The sequence below is a fragment of the Neofelis nebulosa genome, chromosome 3 (genome assembly GCF_028018385.1).
Source record: "Neofelis nebulosa isolate mNeoNeb1 chromosome 3, mNeoNeb1.pri, whole genome shotgun sequence".
Classification (NCBI taxonomy): Eukaryota; Metazoa; Chordata; class Mammalia; order Carnivora; family Felidae; genus Neofelis; species Neofelis nebulosa.
The window spans coordinates 16,843,741-16,865,736 of NC_080784.1; the positions used below are offsets into that span (position 1 = coordinate 16,843,741).

At 38.2% G+C, this 21,996-nt stretch overlaps 1 protein-coding gene across 5 annotated transcripts in view; it reads left to right on the forward strand.

Moving 5' to 3' along the window:
- SNX25 (sorting nexin 25) overlaps nucleotides 1-21,996 on the forward strand; it is a 133,931-nt gene that overhangs the window by 21,263 nt on the left and 90,672 nt on the right. For 4 of the 5 annotated variants that reach the window (XM_058723404.1, XM_058723405.1, XM_058723408.1 and 1 more), the window contains exons 2-3: nucleotides 7,124-7,208; nucleotides 19,533-19,749. In XM_058723404.1, the coding sequence (XP_058579387.1) occupies nucleotides 7,124-7,208; nucleotides 19,533-19,749 (302 nt within the window). Of the gene's footprint in view, nucleotides 1-390; nucleotides 442-7,123; nucleotides 7,209-19,532; nucleotides 19,750-21,996 lie in introns of those variants that run through there. The other variant, XM_058723406.1, reaches the window with a different exon arrangement.

Here is a 21,996-nt window from a genome sequence, read left to right on the forward strand (position 1 = left end):
TGTGTCTCCCTCTTTGCTCCTCGCCTGCTTGCGTGCTCTCTCTCAAAAATTAAAAATAATAAAAACATTTTAAAAATTTTTTAAAAATTAAAAAGAAAAGCCAGCTGCAGAGCTGTGTGAATACTGTTATCTTAATTTATTTTAAAAAGTAGGAAAATGATAAAAGTACCAGTAATCTGAATTATTGTGTTACCAGGCACTGTTGTAAGTGCTTAATGTGTAGTAACTCATTTAATGCTCTTATCAACCTGAAGAGGTAGGTACTATTGTTATCTTTTATTTATTTATTTTTGGGTACTATTGTTATCTTTATTTTAGAGATGAAGAAGTTGAGGTTCAGAAAAATAGGTTCCCAAAGTTACATAGTAAGTGTTGGAGTCACCGTCTGAGAGGAAATGCACCAGAATGTCAATAATCATTTCTGAATTAATGGTGTTATGGGTCAGTTTAATTCTTTTATATCTATAATGTTGAACGTGTCTCTACTCTTTATATTGCTGTAAATAGCATTTTAAAAAGAAATAAAGCATGTTTGGAATCTAGAAAAACAATAAGAGGACATTTATAGGTTTGAATTTCAAAGAAGCCTTTTCTCTTATATCTGAAGTAGATATTATCCTTGATTTTTTTTTTTTTTTTAAGTTTATTTTGAGAGACAGAGCAGAGGAGGGGCAGTGAGAGAGATAAAGAGGAGAATCCCAGGCAGGCTCCGTGCTGAGCTCAAACTCAACACATCGTGAGATCGTGACCTGAGCCAAAACCAAGAGTTGGACGCTCAACTGACTGAGTCACCCAGGTGCCCCCAAATTGTACTTGGTTAAGAGGGGACAATAGACGCAAATACCACTACTTTCTATCAGTACAATCTCCCCAGTTGATAACCTCTCAGTATGTGACAATGTGTTTGACAATTTTCTTTTATCAGTAAAGAGAACAAGACCTTTTTTAGTTCGTGATTAAACATTGTAAAGCACAATCCAGGAAACTGGCTTCTGATCAAACCAGGTTTTGTTTGAACATTCACATACTTCACCAGCAATAGAGTGTAAAGGCACATACACTGTAGAACATCTCCAGGAAATGTACACTTTACTCCCTCTAAAGTGTAGCTTCAAAGGCAAAAATATTTCAAGAACAATATGTTTTATTATCTCGGCTCTTGTTTTCTGGTTACTTAACTTTTCAGCCCTTCTTTCTCGCATTTGTTTCCACCATTTCTTTCCTTTCAGAAAACCAACCAGCCAGCCATCCAACTAGCCCACCGATTAACCACAAATGTGTTGAAAGTTGGTAACATTTTGAGTTTTATCAGTGATCATGGCTCTATTTGCTAGTAGGTGCCAGGCACTCTGCTAATAAACGCGTTCTGTGCGCCAGCAGTGACACAGTAGAGGGCCGTGGTTTGAATGTGGCACATGGTTTGGCCCAGACAGCGTAAGCCCACAGTGTTGGGAATGAAATTGAATTACTTGTAGACAACATCTGAAATTTTTGATTTCCGTTTTTTGCAGAAGAGAGTTGGAACATCTAGCAGGTACAGCTATGGCCACCCCCTTAACTCACTTATATTCCTTACCAGGCTCCTGCTGTGTTTTTTCATTTTGGGACCCCTGATGTTAGTTATTTAATCCTTTGAGGTATTATAAGCCCTCTTAAGCTAGAGAGGGAATTGGCTGGGTCAAGGATCTGCCATTAGTAAAAAGCACTGTTGGACTCGAGAGCCCGTGTTCTTTCTACTCTGCGCTGCCCTCATAGCTCTGTAACGTGGCTCCTCAGCTTCCGTGTGGGCCATGACGTTTATTACTCGTGTCACAATCTTCTGTCAGTGTCTTAGTCAAATGAGACGAATTTTCAATTATTTCAGTCCTTTCCTATCTTCTTGAGATAGCCTTTCAGGTTTCTTAGTCCCTTATCTTCAGAGGAAGGTTCTGTGTGATTCTTGGATTTCTTTGGTTTTTGGAGAAATTATTTTCTGAGGCTGAGGCAGAATATGATTGGCTTGAAAGGAGCTAAGGTTTTGAGAATAACATAGTTTGAGAATGAGAATATTAGTCACGGGATCCCAGTACTTGTCAGATGCTGAGAATACTTGGAAAGACTCAGCCATGTGACGGCTCCATGTGGTTAATGGTGATGATCAGGGCTTTGTGTTTGTTTTCCTAAGATAAATCACGGTTTCAGTACCTTATAAGAAATTACACCCATCAGTCTTTCAACTCTGTGCAACTGTTTTTCTTCTGAAAACAGACCAAAATACATTAAAAAAATTTTTATTTTCACCGTATAAGCATATACTGAAGGAGGGTGACATTTGTTTATTTAAGGAGCCCAGGTAATGGGCATGAAAGCAGTTCCAAGTCATGGGCTGGCTGTCCTGGCCCCATCTGTGCTCCCACAGGAAGCAGCACAGTAAGCAATGTCCTGCTTATAAACAATGGACAATGAGGTACATGTCTTGGCTGAATTCCAGGTGGTTCCTGGTTGTTTAGTTGCTAATGATGTCAGAGTACCCAGGTTTCTCTGCATGGGTTTTCTCTGGATGTTGGTTCCTCAGAAGAGGGTGTCTTTAGCTCTGACACAAAGACGGTTTGAGTATATTTTGGCTATAGACTAAAACCTGATATTTCAGGAGTGAATAGAAAGCCGATACATATTCAGCAAAGGGTTTATTGATATGGTATCTGCTCCTTGATGCTGGAGGATTTAGTTACATATATTAGAGAAAAGCTTTCTGGTTTTGCTCTGTCTTTGGAAAGCATTTTTAAAATTAGCAGTTCTGTGTCAAGACGTCATTTTCTCTCCAGAGAACTCACCGAGTGATTAAAAATGATTTCAAGTTAGTTTTCAGCTAGCTTTAAATCTTAAAATGAAGACAGAATTCACTTGTTTTAATTAAATAAAAAATGAGGTGTATTTTTTACCTGACAGTGGTACTAGTTAGCCAAAAGCTTTTGTGAGTTAACAGTGTGATACGGATACTAAAAACTTTAGTGAGAGCCGAGTAGTCGGACGACATTCAAAGTCCTAATTTCTGGATTTGAAATCTTCCTGAAAATTTCTATCACTTATTCTTTGTTACAGTGGGAGAAGTACAGACATTTTTATTTCCTCTTTCCTAATACTGGCATTTTAGGAAAGAGATTGTCGGGAAGAGGTGGGCTTTCCTTGAGAAATGAGGCCTGTGCCAGTGCGGATAGGGCAAGTTAGCATTTGCCTTAAAGGACGAGTCTTTGGGGTAAGTCTCTGCCATGTGGAGTTTCTTTTTTCAACCCTATAAATAGAAGGAAAATGAAGACAATTTTGGCTCAACTGCCCTGAGCCACAGGAATTTATTCAGATTTTGCATTTGTTGCAGCTAGCTTTCTCCCCTTCCTCTCCATTCTTCCCTTTCCCTCCTTTCTTTTCCTTCCTTTTCTTTCTCCACCCTGGGGTAAAGATTAGTAAATTCCATCTTTGTGATCTAAAAGCAATAGACTATGTGTGGTAGTGACTAATTTATACTCTGTGTAGTCATTTAGACATGAGATTCTGGCTCCATAAATACTAAATCCTTAAAAAAGGAATTTTCACGCATGGTTTCCTAGTTATTTTGAGCGCATGATTTTTTTTCTTTTTCTTTTTTTTTTTTTTAAATAATCTTCCTGTTCCTGTTACTTAGTGATTCTCCATCAGGCTGTTAGGGATGGGATAGGGATGATGAACTTTTTTCTTTCGGGTGAGGGCCAGTGACCTTGGGGGATAGCGTGTGGGGAAATCCACAACCCCAGATTGGAAAAACACACAGAAAAAATAATAGAGCTTTTACTTAAAGAGCCAAAATAGAGAACATTACTCTCATAAGCTTTTTAGATTAAAGAGCGTAAAGGACTTAGATACAGTCAGTAGTGACAGACATGTTTATATATGTATTACATCTAAGTATGAAGCAGAGAGAGAAAAGAAGTTTGTAGACAGATGGCAAGAAGTAGTAGAGCCACAACTAGGAAAACAGAAAACAGTAAAAGGTAAGGATGAAAACATTAAGTTTTGGAGGAATTTGTGAAGAAAGACACAATAAGCACAGAATATGCTTATGTATCCATGTGCTGTCTGTCCGTCACATTCACAACTGCTTCTCTCCCAGCCCTGATAGGCAGTTTCTATTTTAAGAACCCAAAATTGGGACCATCTCAAATAAGTGTTGTTTGGTTGTAATTTCTCATCCAACTAGTATTATGTACTAAAACTACCATATCTAGATTTGGGAACCCAAAAACTTGAGAAATTATGATTAAAATTACTCATTAGAATAGCACTCTAAAAGTGTTAGTTCAAAACAACTGTCTAAAAAATGGGTAAGTGTGAAAATATCTGTCTGGTATTTTAGGAATGCCTAGAATTTGGGGCGCCTGGGTGGCTCAGTCGGTTAAGCATCCGACTCTTGGTTTTGGCTCAGGTCATGATCTCACAGTTCGTGGGTTTGAGCCCCGCTTCAGGCTCTGTGCTGGTGGTGCAGAGCCTGCTTCAGATTCTCTCTTTGCCCCTTCCCTACCCTTCCGACTCCCCCCACCCTCGTGTGGGTGCACGTGCACTTTCTCAAAATAAACTTAAAAAAAATTGCTAGAATTTTAAAATTCCTTGTTTACTCAATTTTTCTCACGAACTAAATGTAAAAGTTACAACAAAATATACTTACATTAAATTTTATAGCAAGCTGAGAGACTAAAAAATAGTTTTAAGTGGTTGAGAGTGTACTTTATTCACTAATGACTTTGTCTATAGGTAATGAGTAAGGTTTTTTTTTGTTTTTGTTTTTGTTTTTTTTTGGTAACTCCTTGGGAGAGTGTGGAATGTTACGCTAATTTGTAGCATAAAGGGATTCTTCTCTTTCATGAGTGCAACACTTTCATCTTAAGGCTTTTAAAAGTATTTCAACTAAGGAATCTTAAAACTATGGCTTTTTGTTTTTAATAACAAGGAAAATGGATGACACTTTGGCACTCTACCCATGGATCGTATGGAACTAAGCTAAGGACTAGAAGTTCTCCACTCCAGGTTGGGTTGCCCAGGGCCGTGGGGTTGAATGCAGTTGTAGTGGGGTGGCCCTGCCTGGAGAACAAAGTTGTTTCCTCATGCTTGTTTGTTGGTTGAGCGTGGTAGTCATATTAGCCATTTGGATCTCAGTAGTGATGTGGTAATGCTAGTCAAGCACGTGTAATATTTCCCATGCACAGGGGAGTATCCTACATCTTGTTAATATTACTCAGTTTCTACTTATCCTCCAAAACCAAATAAGTGGGCCCAATCACATAATAACATGTTTTCAGTCACTTTGGTATGTGACCAATTAAAACAATTTATTCTGTAAATAGTCTTCCTAGCCAGATAGTAGGATTTTAATTCTTTATATTATCCCACCCCCTTTTTTGTGTGTGCCAAGTAGTATCTTTGTACAATTAAAAATTCTAAAGCATACCGTTACACAGACATATGTGGAGTAAGAAGTAATGGAGTGGAGTAAAAACTTATGCCCCTGCCTAGAAGAAACTATTTTTAATAGTTTGGTGTATATATTCCCAAACATTTCCCACCACGGAAAACTTTCCATGAACGTATATATATCCCTAATTCATTCTTTTTTTTTTTTTTTAATGGAATGCTTCGCAAATTTGCATATCATCCTTGAAAAGGGGCCAGGTTAGTCTTCTCTGTATTGTTCAAGCCAGTTCATTGTTTTTAATGGCTGCGTTACATTCTCAAATATGGGTGTAACATAATTTAGCTCTGACTATTGATAGACACTTGGGTTTTTTCTTTTTATTTAAAAAAATTTTTTTTTTTAACGTTTATTCAATTTTGAGAGACAGAGAGCAAGAGGGTGGGGGGAAAGAGAGAGGGAGACACAGAATCCGAAGCAGGCTGCAGGCTCTGAGCTGTCAGCACAGAACCTGACGCGGGGCTTAAACCCAGGAACCCATGAGATCATGACCTGAGCCGAAGTCGGACACCTAACTGATGGAGCCACCCAGGTGCCCCATGGGTTTTTTCTAATTTCTTGCCCTTAAAGTCAACAGAGCAAGGAAGTTCTTTGCATACTTTTTTGCACATTTGCAAAAATATCCGTTGGTTGGATTTCTAAGAGTAGAATTGGCTAAATGAATTTGTAGCTCATAGAAGTAGACATTTCCCCCAATGATGTATGAAAATGAGAATTTTAGGTATCTTTGCCAATATTTGAGAGTAGGTACCTTTTCCCCCCGCTTTGGCAGTTTGAGATCTCATTGCCCTAATTTGTGTTTCTCTAACTAAAAGGAGGTTGTGTATTTATTTCTTTTCATATATTTATTGGTATTTGTTTACCTTTTATGATTGCCCTTTTAACTGCTTGATATCCTTTTATTTTTCTTAGGAGCTCTGTATATATTAAATAATAGTCCTTTGTGATATATGTTGCAGATATTGTCTCCTTCTCTTATCATTTATATGTTATAGTGTCTTTGGTCACACAGGAGTTGTCTAGTTTATGTAGTTGTATTTGTCAGTTCTTTTTCTTCTTTAAAACTTTTGAATTCTGTGTCTTATTTTAGGGAGGCCTTCTCCATCCCAAGATTATAAACAGCTTCTCCCTTATTCCCTTTGAATACATTTTTAGTTTAACAAAATACTTTGTTGGTTATCAATTTGGGATTATTTATGTTTAAAGTATGAGGTAAGACTCTAACCTTTCTCCACACGTGAATGTCCAGTTATCCCAGCGCCATTTATTGAATAGTCTGTTTTCGTGCTCGCTGCGGCAGCACATATACTGAATAGTCTGTTTTCCTCACTGATTTCAAATTTTCTTATGTTCTTCTCATATGTAGATGCATTTGTTTTTGTACTTCTGCTGATCTGTTGATTTGTTTATTCCTCCTCTGCCATCATGTTGTTTTGATATCTGGTAGGGAAAATCCTTCCTTTCTTTTTAAAAATACCTTAACCTCAAGCATTTATTTACTTTTTCCAGAAGACCTTCTTAATCTATTAATATCGAAATATCTTGTTTGTTTAAATGGTATTTTATACTTTGGTTTTATTTTTATATATGATTTATTCATTCAGTAATCTGTATCTTTTTTTTTCTTCCTTTTTTCTTACATTTCAGAGTCCTGTATATGGAAACTCACATGAGTCAGTTCAGTCTAGAAGGGTAGTGATTTCTCACAATATGGACAAAGCTCTAAAAGAAGGTAAGGATTAAATGAGAGTATATAATTGTCACGTAAAGCAATTCATTATGTTTGAAAGGGAAAATTGTAATCTCTAACAAATTTATCCTTCTTGTCTGTGTGTAGCCTTAGGAATTTTTCGTCATGGGTTTTTATGATGACTGAATCATATATCTGTATTTCAGTTGAATGGATGGGATTTAAATATTTATTAAGCAGGATTTCCAGGTCATGAAGCTCACTGGCCACGTGGAGCTAGTTCCACCATGTGAAACAAGGGTCTGTCCTCTGCTATCTAAAACGGGTATCAGGAAATACATTTTCTTTCAGTATAACTTAGAGAAGGTGTGCTGGGGATGAGTGTGCTCAGGCTCATTCATTGACAAACCAGTGAAACAAATTAAAGGGTAGCGGTCGGCCTTTGGAAAGAATGGAGGACATGCCTGTAAAAGTGGTATCAAAAAGGGTTGAAGGCTGGTTGCTGAGGGCACAATATTGTTCATTGTTACATGTAGATGTGGAAATAAGTAGGTGTAATTAGAAATATTGAAATTGAGAAGATATATTTTGATCAAATTAAAGTTCAAATAATTTTAAAATCAGATTTCTAAAAACTCAGTTTCACTTGTAAGTACAGAAAAAGTCTTGAGTTTTTCAAGCGAATACATGGTGTTAGATATGAAGTTGAGAAAACCGAGTAAGTGATACATACTTAAGCAAGTATGTTTATTTTCATAGTTCACAGAAATCACTGTATTAAAATTTGAAGATGAGTGCTATGTAAGTACAGAGACAGTCTGAAATTGTGTGTATTCATAGAATTTTAGAACTTCGGAGACTAAACTTTTAAAATACTTCTTTCTTTTTCTTTCTTTCTTTCTTTTTTTTTTAATTTACATCCAAGTTAGTTAGCATATAGTGCAACAATGATTTCAGGGGTAGATTCCTTAATGCCCCTTACCCATTTAGCCCATCCCCACTCCCACAACCCCTCCAGTAACCCTCTGTTTGTTCTCCATATTGAAGAGTCTCTTATGTTTTGTCCCCCTCCCTGTTTTTATATTATTTTGCTTCCCTTCCCTTGTGTTCATCTGTTCTGTGTCTTACAGTCCTCATATGGAAGTCACATGATATTTGTCTTTCTCCGACTGACTAATTTTGCTTAGCATGATAGCCTCTAGTTCCATCCACGTAGTTGCAAATGGCAAGATTTCATTCTTTTTGATTGCCGAGTAATACTCCATTATGTATATGTGTGTGTGTGTGTGTGTGCGTGTGTGTGTGTGTATGTATACCACATCTTCTTTATCCATTCATCCATCGATGGACATTTGGGCTCTTTCCATACTTGGCTATTGTTGATAGTGCTGATATAAACACTGGGGTGTGTGTGCCCCTTCGAAACAGCATACCTGTATCCCTTGGATAAATACCTAGTAGTGCAATTGCTGGGTCGTAGGGTAGTTCTGTTTTTAATTTTTTGACGAACCTCCATATTGTTTTCCAGAGTGGCTGCACCCACCAGCAGTGCAAAAGAGATCTTTCTCCGCATTCTTGCCAACATCTGTTGTTGCCTGAGTTGTTAATGTTAGCCATTCTGACAGGTGTGGGGTGGCATCTCATTGTGGTTTTGATTTGTATTTCCCTGATGATGAGTGATGTGGAGCATTTTTTTGTGTGTCGGTTGGCCATCCGGATGTCTTCTTTGGAGAAGTGTCTATTCATGTCTTTTGCCCATTTCTTCACTGGATTATTTGTTTTCTGGGTGTTGAGTTTTGTAAGTTCTTTATAGATTTTGGATACTAACCCTTTATCTGATATGTCGTTTGCAAATATCTTCTCCCATTCCATTGGTTGCCTTTTAGTGTTGCTGATTGTTTCCTTTGCTGTGCAGAAGTAAAATGTTTCTATTAGTCAAGTATGATGACTTTAATAAAAGCCAAATTTAAAATTCAATAATTTTTAATATTCATAATCTCAGTATCATGGTTTAAAAATAATTCTTTTTTTTTTTTAATTTTTAATTTTTAATTTTTAATTTTTTTTTTTAATTTTTTTTTTCAACGTTTATTTATTTTTGGGACAGAGAGAGACAGAGCATGAACGGGGGAGGGACAGAGAGAGAGGGAGACACGGAATCGGAAACAGGCTCCAGGCTCTGAGCCATCAGCCCAGAGCCTGACGCGGGGCTCGAACTCACGGACAGTGAGATCGTGACCTGGCTGAAGTCGGACGCTTAACCGACTGCGCCACCCAGGCGCCCCTAAAAATAATTCTTAATTGCTTTTATTGAAGTAAAATTTACATACTTTGAAATGCACAAATCTTAAGTGTACATATAATACAGTAATTTTCATAAATTCGAATAACCATGTAACCAGCACCATTTGCAAACTAAAAAAAAATTTTTTTAATGTTTATTTATTTTTGAGAGAGCATGAGAGTGTTCATGCGAGCAAAGGAGGGGCAGAGACAGAGAGGGAGACAGAGATTCCCAAGTAGGCTTCATGCTGCCAGTGCAGAGGACTGACATGGGGCTCAGGCTCACAAAATGTGAGATCATGACCTGAGCCGAAATCAGGAGTTGTATGCTAAACCACCTGAACCACCTAGGAGCCCTAAACATTTCTATCATTATAGAAAGTTTACCTCTTGTCCCTCTCTAATGAAACCTACTTCCCTGTTCTAATTTCTATCATGGTAGATTAGTTTTGCCTATTCTTAAACTTCAAGAAGTTTGTATGGAATCATACAGGGTGTAGTCTCTTATGCCTGGCTTCTTTTCTTAGCATGTTTTTTTTTTTTTCCCCCTCAACATTTATTCATTTTGGAGAGAAAGAGAAACAGAGTGTAAATGGGGGAGGGGCAGAGAGAGAGGGAGACACAGAATCTGAAGCAGGCTCCAGACTCTGAGCTGTCAGCAGAGAGCCTGACATGGGGCTCAAACTCACGAACCGTGAAATCATAACCTGAGCCGAAGTTGGCTGCTTAACCAACTGAGCCACCCAGGCTCCCCATTTCTTAGCATATTTTTAAGATTTACCCTTTTTTTTTTTTTATATCAGTTCATTCTTTGTTATTACTGAGTGTAGTATTCCATTACACTAATATGACTGTGTCACAATATATTTATCCTTTCTCTTTTTGGACATTTGGGTTGTTTCTAATTTTTTGAAACATATTGAATAAAGTTGCTAAGATCAAGTATTTTTGCGGACATATGTTTTTCATTTGCCTTGGACAAATTCCTAGGAGTAGAATTGCTGGGCCAAGGGTAGGTTGTGTGTTTAACTTTGTGGGAAATTGCCAAATAATATTCTAAAGTGGTTATGTCTTTATTTCGACTCTCACTATATATGATTGTTCTGGTTGTGTTTTACATTGTCACCAACATTTACTGTTGTCATTTTATTTTAACTATTCTGATTAATGTAAAACAGAATCTTATTGTGACCTTACGTTGCATGTCTGTGGCGACTAATGATGTTGAGCATCCTTTCATGTGATTTTTGGTCATTTCCAAATCTTTACTTGTGATATGTCTGTTCATGTCTTTTTTTAAATAAATTTGTTTAACTTACAATAATTTATTTGTTAGGATTTTTAAAGATCTATTCTGGTTTCACATTTCTTGTTAAATATAGATATAGTGAATATTTTCTCCCAGTTTGTAAATTGCCTTTTATTTTTTAAATGTTGCCTTTGAGCAGAAGTTTTTAATTTTGATGACATCTAATTTACCAATCCTTTTTTCTTTCTGTTCTCTAGGTAGGATAATTTTTGTTCATCTGTCTTCAAGTTCATTGACTGTTTTTCTTACATTTTTAGTCTGTCGTTAAGGGTATTCAGTGAAATGTTTTATTTAAATATTGTACTTCTCATGTCTAGAATTTCTATTTGGTTCTTTTGTGTAGTTTTTGGTTCTCTACTGAGATTTCCCCATCTGTCACTTATTATGACCATCTTTATCTGTAATTCCTTGAGCATATTTATATAGCTGCTTTAAAGTCTCCTTGTGTGAAGTCCAAAATCTAGGCCATCTTGGAGTTGGTTTCTGTTGATTGATTTTTGCTCTTAAGTGTGTGTTACTTTTGTTTGTATGTTTCTTCTCAGGTCTTCTTTTTGATTGTGTCTTGAACAGTGTGGATGCTGCTTTCTAGACATTCTAGTTTCTGTTATTGTCCTCTGAAGAGTGTCAGTTTTTGTTCTAGTATGCAGCTTAATTTTTTAACTGTTCACCTTGGGGATACTTGGTTTTACACATATTTTTAGGGTAGGTTTCTTTGGGTTTTGTCCTTAGTCTATGGTGAATTTCTCAGTCCTGGGACCTAGGCTTAACCCTTCTAGTTCATGTTCCCTACACAGTTTCAGTGGCAAGTCCATGGTCACATCTCTAGCAGGGCAGGATTCCAGCTCTGCGGTGGACAACAGTTCAAGTATGTGCTCAGCTACTTCAGCCATCCAGCTCTTGCTTTGAACTGGTCTCTTTGCAGTCATACTTCCATACATGTGTAGGACATAATCAACAATGGGTTTGAGAGTTTGTAATCCAGAATTTGTGGCTCCATCCTTGTTTGTGCTTCCTGCATTTATTTTCAGCTGCTTTGGCAGTTCCTAACTCTGTTTCTGATATCTTAGATTAAAGTAAAAAACAGATGTTCATTCTAAGTTTGAACTGCCTTGGGGCAATTGGGTGGCTCAATCAGTTAAGTGTCCGACTTTAGTTCAGGTCATGATCTCGCAGTTTGTGAGTTCGAGCCCTGTGTCGGGCTCTGTGGTGACAGCTCGGAGCCTGGAGCCTGCTTTGGATTCTGTGTCTCCCTGTCTCTGCCCCTCCCTTGCTCACATGCTGTCTCTCTTTCTCTCTCAAAAATAAATAAACAATAAAAAAAAAAAAAAGTTTGAACTGCTTTGTGTCTCTAGGACTGTTGAGTGCTTCAGGGGAAAGTTACATAAACATGACTTATACCAGCGCTAGTCCCTTCTATTGGTAGATGTTTCCCTTCAGTTTCTCTGACTTTGCTTTCTGGTGCCTTTAAATAGTTCTTTAATATTTTTTCTCTAGAGTTCACAGTTGTTTTCTATGGGAAGGTTAGTCTGATATAAGCTTCTTCCACGACTGGAATTGGAACTCTGTTTTTTTCTTTTAATTGTGGTAAAATTCATAATGTAAAATTTACCAACTTAACCATTTTAAAGTGTATAGGTCAGTAGTGTTAAGTACATTTTCATTTCTGTGTAAAGTTTTTCGAACTCTTTTCATCTTGCAAGACTGAAACTCTATACCTATTCAATAATTTCCACTCCCCCATTCCCTCAGATCGTGGTAATCAGCACTCTACTTTCTTTGTCCATGAATTTGACTTTAGGTACCACATATAAGTGAAATCAAATAGTATCTGTCCTTTTGTGTTTAGCATATTTACTTCTTTTTTTTTTTTTTTTAATGTTTATTTATTTATTTATTTATTTATTTATTTATTTATTTATTTATTTTTAAAAATTTTTTTTAACGTTTATTTATTTTTGAGACAGAGAGAGACAGAGCATGAATGGGGGAGGGTCAGAGAGAGGGAGACACAGAATCCGAAACAGGCTCCAGGCTCTGAGCTGTCAGCACAGAGCCTGACGCGGGGCTCGAACTCACGGACCGCAAGATCATGACCTGAGCCGAAGTCGGCCGCTTAACCAACTGAGCCACCCAGGCACCCCTAATGTTTATTTATTTTTGAGAGAGAGAGTGAGACAGAGTGTGAGTGGGGGAGGGCCAGAGAGAGGGAGACACAGAATCGGAAGCAGGCTCCAGGCTCTAAGCTGTCAGCACAGAGCCCGACGTGGGGCTCGAACTCATGGACAGTGAGATCATGACCTGAGCTGAAGTCGGACGCCCAACCGACTGAGCCACCCAGGTGCCCCTATTTACTTCTTTTTAAGTAAATTTTTATTTTACATATTTACTATATTTACATAATGTTCTCAAGATCAGTCCATGTTGTAGCATGTGTCAGAATTTCCTGTTTTAACGTTGACGAATACTCCGTTTTATGTCTATAACCAGATAGTTTTTTTTTTTTTTTTTAATTTTTTTTTTTTTCAACGTTTTTTATTCATTTTTTGGGACAGAGAGAGACAGAGCATGAACGGGGGAGGGGCAGAGAGAGAGGGAGACACAGAATCGGAAACAGGCTCCAGGCTCCGAGCCATCAGCCCAGAGCCTGACGCGGGGCTCGAACTCACGGACCGCGAGATCGTGACCTGGCTGAAGTCGGACGCTTAACCGACTGCGCCACCCAGGCGCCCCTGGATAGTTTTTTTTTTTTTTAAGATTTCATCTTTTTCAGTAAACTGTCCACCCAATGTGAACTTATGACCCCATGATCAGGAGTCACCTGCTGTCCCGACTGAGCCAGCCGGGCACCTCCTGTAGCCACATTTTCTTTATCTATTCATCAGTGGACATCTGGGTTGCTTCCGGTTTTTGTTGTGAATATGCTGCTGTGAACATGGGCGTCTCTTTAATTTTTTAAGACTGTAAAGTTTCTCTGTCCTTAAACGTGGCATATTTATCTACCATGGACCAATTTGTTTCAGAATACTTATGGAACAGAAAAGACCAGGGCTGAGGCCTAGTTGACAAAAACCAAAACAGAATGAAACCAAAAAACCCAAAAACCACATTATCCTCAGGCTACTTTCTGAACAATGATTTATTTCAAAAGAACAATATTATCCAAAGCCTTTGGGTAAGAGGTTTAGTTAATTACACTTTGGTACAAGAATTTTTTTTTCTTTTTTTCTTTTTTTTAGCATTTATTTATTATTATTTTTAAGGTTTATTCATTTTTCAGAGATAGACACAGCGTGAACAGGGGAGGGGCAGAGAGAGAGGGAGACACAGAATCCGAAACAGGCTCCAGGCTCTGAGCTGTCAGCACAGAGCCCAATGTGGGTCCTGAACTCAGAAACCTCAGGATCATGACCTGAGCTGAAGTCGGACACTTAACCGACTGAGCCACCCAGGCTCCCCAAACGTTTATTATTGAGAGACAGAGAGCCTGAGCATGGGAGGGGCAGAGAGAGGAGAAGAACAGAATCTGAAGCGGGCTTCAGGTTCTGAGCTGTTAGCACAGAGCCTGACGCGGGGCTCAAACTCAGAAACTGCAAGATCATGACCTGAGCCAAAGTTGGACGCTTAACCGACTGAGCCACCCAGGTGCCCCTTCACTATATTCTTAATGTTTACAATTTCCTCTCCTTTGTTTTAAGCAAAATGATTTTCAGTGAAGTTGAACGTTATATTATCTACCAAAAGAAGAGCTAAAGGCTGCTATAAAGTTGGTCATGAGAGTAAAATGGATGCATTTGTCAGTCGTCAAAAACAACAGTAAACTAGGGGCGCCTGGGTGGCTCAGTCAGTTAAATGCTCGACTCTTGATTTCAGCTCAGGTCATATTCTCATGTGGGTTCGAACCCCACGTCACACTTGCTTCTAGATTTATCCTACTTTGTTACCCTAAATCCTCCTTTTATATTAATCTAACTAAAGTTCCAATCATGTCATTCCATTTTATGTACTCTTCAGTGATTCCTTTTTACCTGCTTATTTCTTTGAGAGCAGTCTAGAACATAGATTTGATAATAGCACTTAAATTTTTGTTGGCTAGTGTTATGTGTTTAGAAGAAAGACTCTTTGCTTGGCAGTGAGGATAAGTTGTTCTTTCTCATTGTGGTTTGTTATATTATTTAAACTTATTTCTTTTAAAAAAATTTATTTTTTGAGAGAGTGAGTGTGTAAGCAGAGGAAAAGGGAGAGAGAGAATCTTAAACAAGGTCTACACTCAGCGTGGAGCTCAATCTGGAACTTGATCCCATGACCCTGGGATCATACATGACCTGAGTCGAAATCAAGACTCAGATACTCAACTGAGCTACCCAGGCGCCCCTATGCTTATTTGTTAATAAAGACCATAAAATAATTTTATCATGAATTTCTGTATCTCTTCCAATTGACCCATAGAGCATATTTGAAAATAATTTGTTCATATATGGACTTGTGTAAATGAGTGTAGCTATGTAATAGATACTTAGAATCATGGCTTTGTTTCATACTTTTTCTTTTTTTTGCCCAACTTGGGGCTCAAACTTATGACCCTGAGATCAAGAGACATAGGCTTTACTGACTGAGCCAGCCAAGTGCCCTTGTTTCATACTTTTTATATTTGTTATATTTTTATAATACTTAGCTTAAAGAGGTACTGATAGAGATTGATAGAGATTTGTTAGTGGGACAGGTATGTGTTCTGTTACTGAGTTCAGATTTTTGCCAATACTCATTTTTATCAATTTGTAACCAAAATGTATTATTGGAAGAGTATTTTAGAGCTGTATTAGTTAGCATGTACAATGTGGTTAACAAACGTAATGGGACATTATGTAGATGAATATGCCGTTCACATAAATCCTTTAATATACTAAGATCTTGTTTTAAAGATCTCAAGTCTCTTAAAATTGCTTTTAATTTCCTTCTATAATTTGAAAGCAAATTTTAACGAAAGGAAAAGTGCTTCTATTTCCCAAATGTTTTTGGTTGTAGATTTATTTGCTACTAGTTAGAAACTCTATGGCCTGAAAACTTTGTTTAATGAAAGAGTAAGAGAGAAAGAGTTGCAAATGAACAAATTTAGCAGTGTTTTGTTGTCAAGGTGGCTCTTACCATGTTCTGATAGCTTGGCATTGAGATGTCCAGGAGAAGGATCTAAAGGACTTGTAGACAAGGGCCTGTGGTGGTTACATAATTCAGCCCACCATCTCAGGAAGTAATTTTTTTGTGTCATCCTTGTCCATTGGCTATCTGGCTTGTTTAAAGTTCCCTCTGATGGAATATTCACCATCTAATGTGAATCTTGAATAGCTTTAATGTTTTTTATTCAGTTCCTTCTTATGTTGAACAGAAGAAACAACTTCTTGTGACTTCCAAGTCTGTTTGGTCCTAATAATGCCTTCTAGGGCAATTTTTAAACGTGTAGCCATTTGTGTATTTTTTCATATAAATAATGTTTTAAACATGCTGGATGTCCACTGGGCAAGGAAGCTGTTTCAGATTTCTCATGTCTTTCACTCCTGTGACTTGTTTAGTTCACCTTAATGTGGAACCATTGTGTGCTGAGTAGTGTTTGACTTGCCACCTATTTGACTTTGAGCAAGTTATTTCACTTCTTGGAGTCTCAGTTTCCTGAGAGGATTAGCTCAGTTAGTGTGTAGGAACAATGATCTATTTGTTGCCAATAAATAAGATTATAGGATGAACCTATTCCTGGTTTTGCTGTAATTTCTTAAATATCTGGGTCAGAAACTTTTCCTGTTTTCTCCTAAATGGAATAATCCATTTAGGAATGAGATGTGACTACTTTTTTTAAAATCTAGAAAACATAACCATTTTTTAAAAAAAGTTTGTTTATTTTTGAGAGAGAGAGAGAGAGCGAGCGTGGGGAGGGTCAGACAGAGAGGGAGACTGAGAATCCCAAGCAGGCTCCACACTGTTAGTGCAGAGCCTGATGTGGGCCTCAAACTCTTGAATCGTGAGATCATGATATGAGCCAAAATCAAGAGTCGGACGCTTAACTGACTGAGCCACCCAGGCACCCTAGAACACATAACAGCCGTTAGTTGAAATTAATATCTGAAAGTGAGCAGAAAATAGCCAAAATGTTTAGGAGATGATTAATTTGTTGGATTTGCGTTTATTTTGCCTTATCTTTTGTGTCCAGTGGATATGTATCTATTCTACCTTCCATACTGGGAGTTTATAATACTAGAATTAAATACTTATTTAATGAAAAATGAACGATTGAGGTAGTGTCTTTTTTTTTTTTTTTTTTTTGATGCCTCCCCCATTAGTCTTTGGCAAGTAATGATTCTCAGCTGTAAGGCTTAGCTATCTTAAGTATCTTATCACTAAGGCCAGTGGAATCCCTAGGAGAATTTAGCTAAACCTTTGTACCCATGCGTCTGTGAACAAAATTCTTGGTGCTCTATACATGTTTTTGACCTATGAGATTTAAGATGCTATTTTGTAAATTATTATAAATCTATAATGCAGACATTCTGGAAATGTGGAAAAGCATTGGATACACTTTCACAGTTGATATTCTGAGAAAAAAGCTGTCACAGAATATTAAAACAAGAATGGTGTTTTCTTTGACTTGCGGGCTGTTGCCTATATATGGAATCCTCACACAGGATGAATACTGATCCTGAGCTGGGGGTTCCATTTGTGACTCAGTTTTCTAGGAAATATGACCCCCACCTTCCCCCACCAAGCGCATTTAAAATTGGTGTGTAGTGGCCAAGATGAGTAAAATGAGCAACAAATCCTGGAATGCACAGGTATTTGAGAATTATAGGTTAGCCTTTTGTAGGCCAGCTGTGAAGTAAATCAGGATCCCAAGTTACATTTTGCTCCATAGGATTCCTGGGGACAAAGCAAAAGCAAGAGGATGAACTATTATCTGAGATGACGTAAGGTCATACCAAAATTAAGCCAAATCAAGTGGTATTTGAAGAAGGAAAGAAAAAAAACCTTGAGAAATAAGCAGTGCTTAAAATATAGTACAGGTGTCCTCGAGCTGGAACATGAGTATGTGTTTTTCTCTTGGGGGAATTGCCACTTAAGCCCAGTACCATTTTTATTTTTCAGTCTTTATCTTCCTTCTCTGTGGACTTGAGCTGCCCTGAGCAGTACAGTGACTTCTGTACAGAAGTGGTAATGGAGTATGTGGCTAGTCCAAATTAAGATGTGCTAGAAGTATAAAATATATACCAGATTGTGAAGACTTAGTATGGAAAAGAATTTCATCAATATATAGTATTGAATATGTATTGAAATCCTAATATTTTAGATATATTAGATGAAATATATCATTGAAATTTAACTGTTTCTTTTTCCCTTTTTTTTTTTTTTTTTTTTACTGATTTTTAAAAAATGTTTATTATTGAGAGACAGAGACAGAGCATGAGCATGGGAGGGACAGAGACAGGGACACACAGAATCCAAAGAAGGTTCCAGGCTGTGAGCTGTCAGCACAGAGCCTAACGTGAGGCCCGAACTCACAAACCGAGAGATCATGACCTGAGCCGTAGTCAGACACTTAATGTACTGAAACAGCCAGGCGCTCCTCTTTTTCCCTTTTTAATGTGGCTACTAGGCACTTAAAATTACATATGTGACTCTCCTTTTTCTGTTGGATAGCACTGGTCTAGAGCTCAGGTTTTTTATTCCTAAGGCATAAAATTGGTACAGAATTAAGAAAAGAGAGACTAGAAATCTTCCAAAGAAAGTGGTCAGCTACAGATGCTGAGCCTGGCGTGATACCTGACTTAGGGGATTCTTCCTGCGTTAGTTGGAGTCTCACTAAGAGACAGAAACCACATAGTACGTGAACAAGAAAGTTTAATATAAAGTTTTATTAACTTATAAAGGGACTTAGCTACTGAGAGATAAAGAGAACTCCAAAGAATACAAGAAGAGCAGATAATGGGAGCAATCACTACCCCTAGGGCCAAGCAGAGCACGCTGAGGAGGGACACATTGGAAGAGGGTTCTTTCTTCACCCTGGAGCTGAGATCCGGGCTTGACTGGAGAGGGCACAGCTGTGGCTGTGGTGGAGCGGTTTGGGGAGACACCACAGGTGACAGGGAGCCACCCCCAGGGTGCTAGCACAATTCTCTGGGAAGCTGCCCTCTGAGTGCCATTGGAATCTGCTGGGGGTGGGGTGGGGTGAGTGCCATGTGGTGTCCCACATGCTGCTGCGTGCAGCACGCTGCAGGGGCAATCGGAGAGGAATACACGGGAACCAGGAGAGGAAGCCCCTTCCTCCTCCACAGTCACTCCAGCATCCTCTCCCGATAAATCTTGACATGATCTGGGTTGGCAAAGAAGAAATGTTTACGGGGTCCATCTCCAGTATCCTAAAGCAGGGCAAAAAAGGGTGCATTAGGAGCAGAGAGGCAATAAACTGATGACTGGCACGCTCCATAAGTGTGTTGCCACTGTGTAAGATGCTCTGTTGTTTTGACACGTTTAGATAGTTTGGCTCCAAGGTAGAATATTTAAAAATTGGGCCATCTATGAATTTTGAGGACAGATGGTCACCACAATCCTAGAATTTTAGTTCGATGAGAATCTCTTTTATTTTGAAATATTTTAGGAAAGATTATGCCTTCTCTTGTTTTGTTATCTACTCTCTTTATATTTTAAACAGTGAATGTTAAAGAGTAGCTTCCAGTAGAAATGCTGTCTTGGTATTTCATTAAAGTTTTACTCCTTGCTCTGTTTATTCCTGGTAGTGTTTGACTACAGTTACAGAGATTACATTCTGTCCTGGTATGGAAATCTCAGCAGAGACGAGGGGCAGCTTTACCATCTGCTCTTGGAAGACTTTTGGGAAATTGCCAGGCAACTGCGCCACAGGCTGAGCCACGTGGATGTGGTTAAAGTCGTCTGCAATGATGTTGTAAGAACTTTACTCACTCATTTCTGTGACCTGAAAGCTGCAAATGCCAGGTAACTGTTTGAATATGAACAACCTCCCCCACTTTTTTTCCACATTAAAATATTTTTCTTTTGTAGAAAGGGGTCAAAGTCAAGATAAAACTCTAGAATTTTCTGCCTTCTTGTTGGCACTTGGCTTGAAATGTACATATGTTGAGGGGTAATAATTATAGTGTGCTGATAGAGTAGTTTTTGTTTTTTTAGTATTAGGAGTACCTATACTGTGAAAAGTGTCTGTGAATTTACAATTTTTGGAAAAGTTTAGAGTTTATGTTTCTTTTTGTGAGTCCTGTGTTAAGAGCTCTGTCTCATCATAGTATCCTGAAAATTGACTATTATTTATTGACTATTTATTATTACTACTACTTTTATTCTGAAATACCAACTTCCTTATTTTAGTTTAATTCCTTTTTTTTTTTTTTTTTTTTTACATTTTCTTTTTTTTTTTTTAATTTACATCCAAGTTACTTAGCATATGGTGCAATAATGATTTCAGGAGTAGAATCCAGTGATTGATCCCCTAAATAAACACCCAGTGCTCATCCCAGCGAGTGTCCTCCTTAATGCCCCTTGCCCAACCCTCTTTAGGAATCTCCTATGGTTTGTCCCCCTCCCTGTTTTTATATTATTTTTGCTTCCCTTTCCTTATGTTCATCTGTTTTGTATCTTAAATTCCACATATGAGTGAAGTCCTATGATATTTGTCTTTCTCTAATTTCGCTTAGCATAATACCCTCTAGTTCTATTCATGTAGTTGCAAATGGCAAGATTTCACTCTTTTTGATTGCTAATATTCTGTTTTATATATATACCACATCTTCATTATCCATTCATCAGTTGATGGACATTTGCGTTCTTTCCATACATTAGCTATGGTCAATAGTGCTGCTGTGAACATTGGAGTGCATGTGCCCCTTTGAAACAGCACTCTTGTATCCTTTGGATAAATACCTAGTAGTGCAATTGCTGGGTTGTAGGGTAGTTCTATTTTTAATGTTTTGAGGAACCTCCACACTGTTTTCTAGAGTGGCTGCACCAGTTTGCATTCCTACCAGCAATGCAAAAGGGTTCCTCTTTCTCCCCATCCTTGCCAATATCTATTGTTTCCTGAGTGGTTAATTTTAGCCATTCTGACCGGCATGAGGTGGTATCTCATTGTGGTTTTGATTTGTATTTCCCTGATGATGAGTGATGTTGAGCATGTTTTCATGTGTCTGTTGGCCATCTGGATGTCTTCTTTGGAAAAGTGTTTGTTCATGTTTTTTGCTCATTTCTTCACTGGATTGTTTTTTTGGGTGTTCGGTTTGGTAAGTTCTTTATAGATTTTGGATACTAACCCTTTATCGATATGTCCTTTGCAAATATCTTCTCCCATTCTGTCGGTTACCTTTTAGTTTTAATGGTTGTTTCCTTCACTGTGTAGAAGCTTTTTATCTTGATGAGGTCCCAATAGTTCATTTTTGCTTTTGTTTCCCTTGCCTCTGGAGACATGCTGAGTAAGAAGTTGCTGTGGCCAAGGTCAAAGAAGTTATTGCCTGCTTTCTCCTCTAGGATTTTGATGGCTTCCTGTGTTACATTTAGGTCTTTCACCTATTTTGAGTTTATTTTTGTGTATGTGTAAGAAAGTGGTCCAGGTTCATTCTTCTGCATGTCACTGTCCAGTTTTCCCACCACCATTCCCAGGTGCCCCTGAATGTCCCATTATTGAGTGAGTGCAAAAATGCTGAATTACGGCATTTCTAACTTGCACGTAAAAGTCGTCTTATTTAAAGGAGTGGCCTTCTGCCTGTTTGGATATGGACTCAGTAGGAGAGGCGCTCCTTACAGTTAATGCAGCCTATTCTCACTGATATTATTCTATCTCTACTTTCAGGGAAGAGGGAGGGTATCTGACAGACACACAGGAGGATGAATAAGCACTGGCATCCTTATTGGGCAGGTGGTAACTGCTGTTCTCTCCTAAGAAGCCCTGCTGTGTGAATTTACCAGCGAGCAGCCCTCTTTTGCCCTGTGCTGTTGCTCAGTGGGGCCCAGCTGGTAAATGTCATTGTCCAGCAGCAGCTCTCTGTTCCCGGCTATATTGCCTCTTTCTAGGAATCATTTTCTCTCCCAGAGTCTACCCGGCACAGGTTTATGAGATCAACATTTACAGAGCCATCTCATGCCTCTTACTTTCCAGCTTGCTGCCCTCAGTGTGTTGCAGTTTTTAAAAACCTGTGACCCATAGTAGGAAATACATTTTCTAATGTGACCTAATTT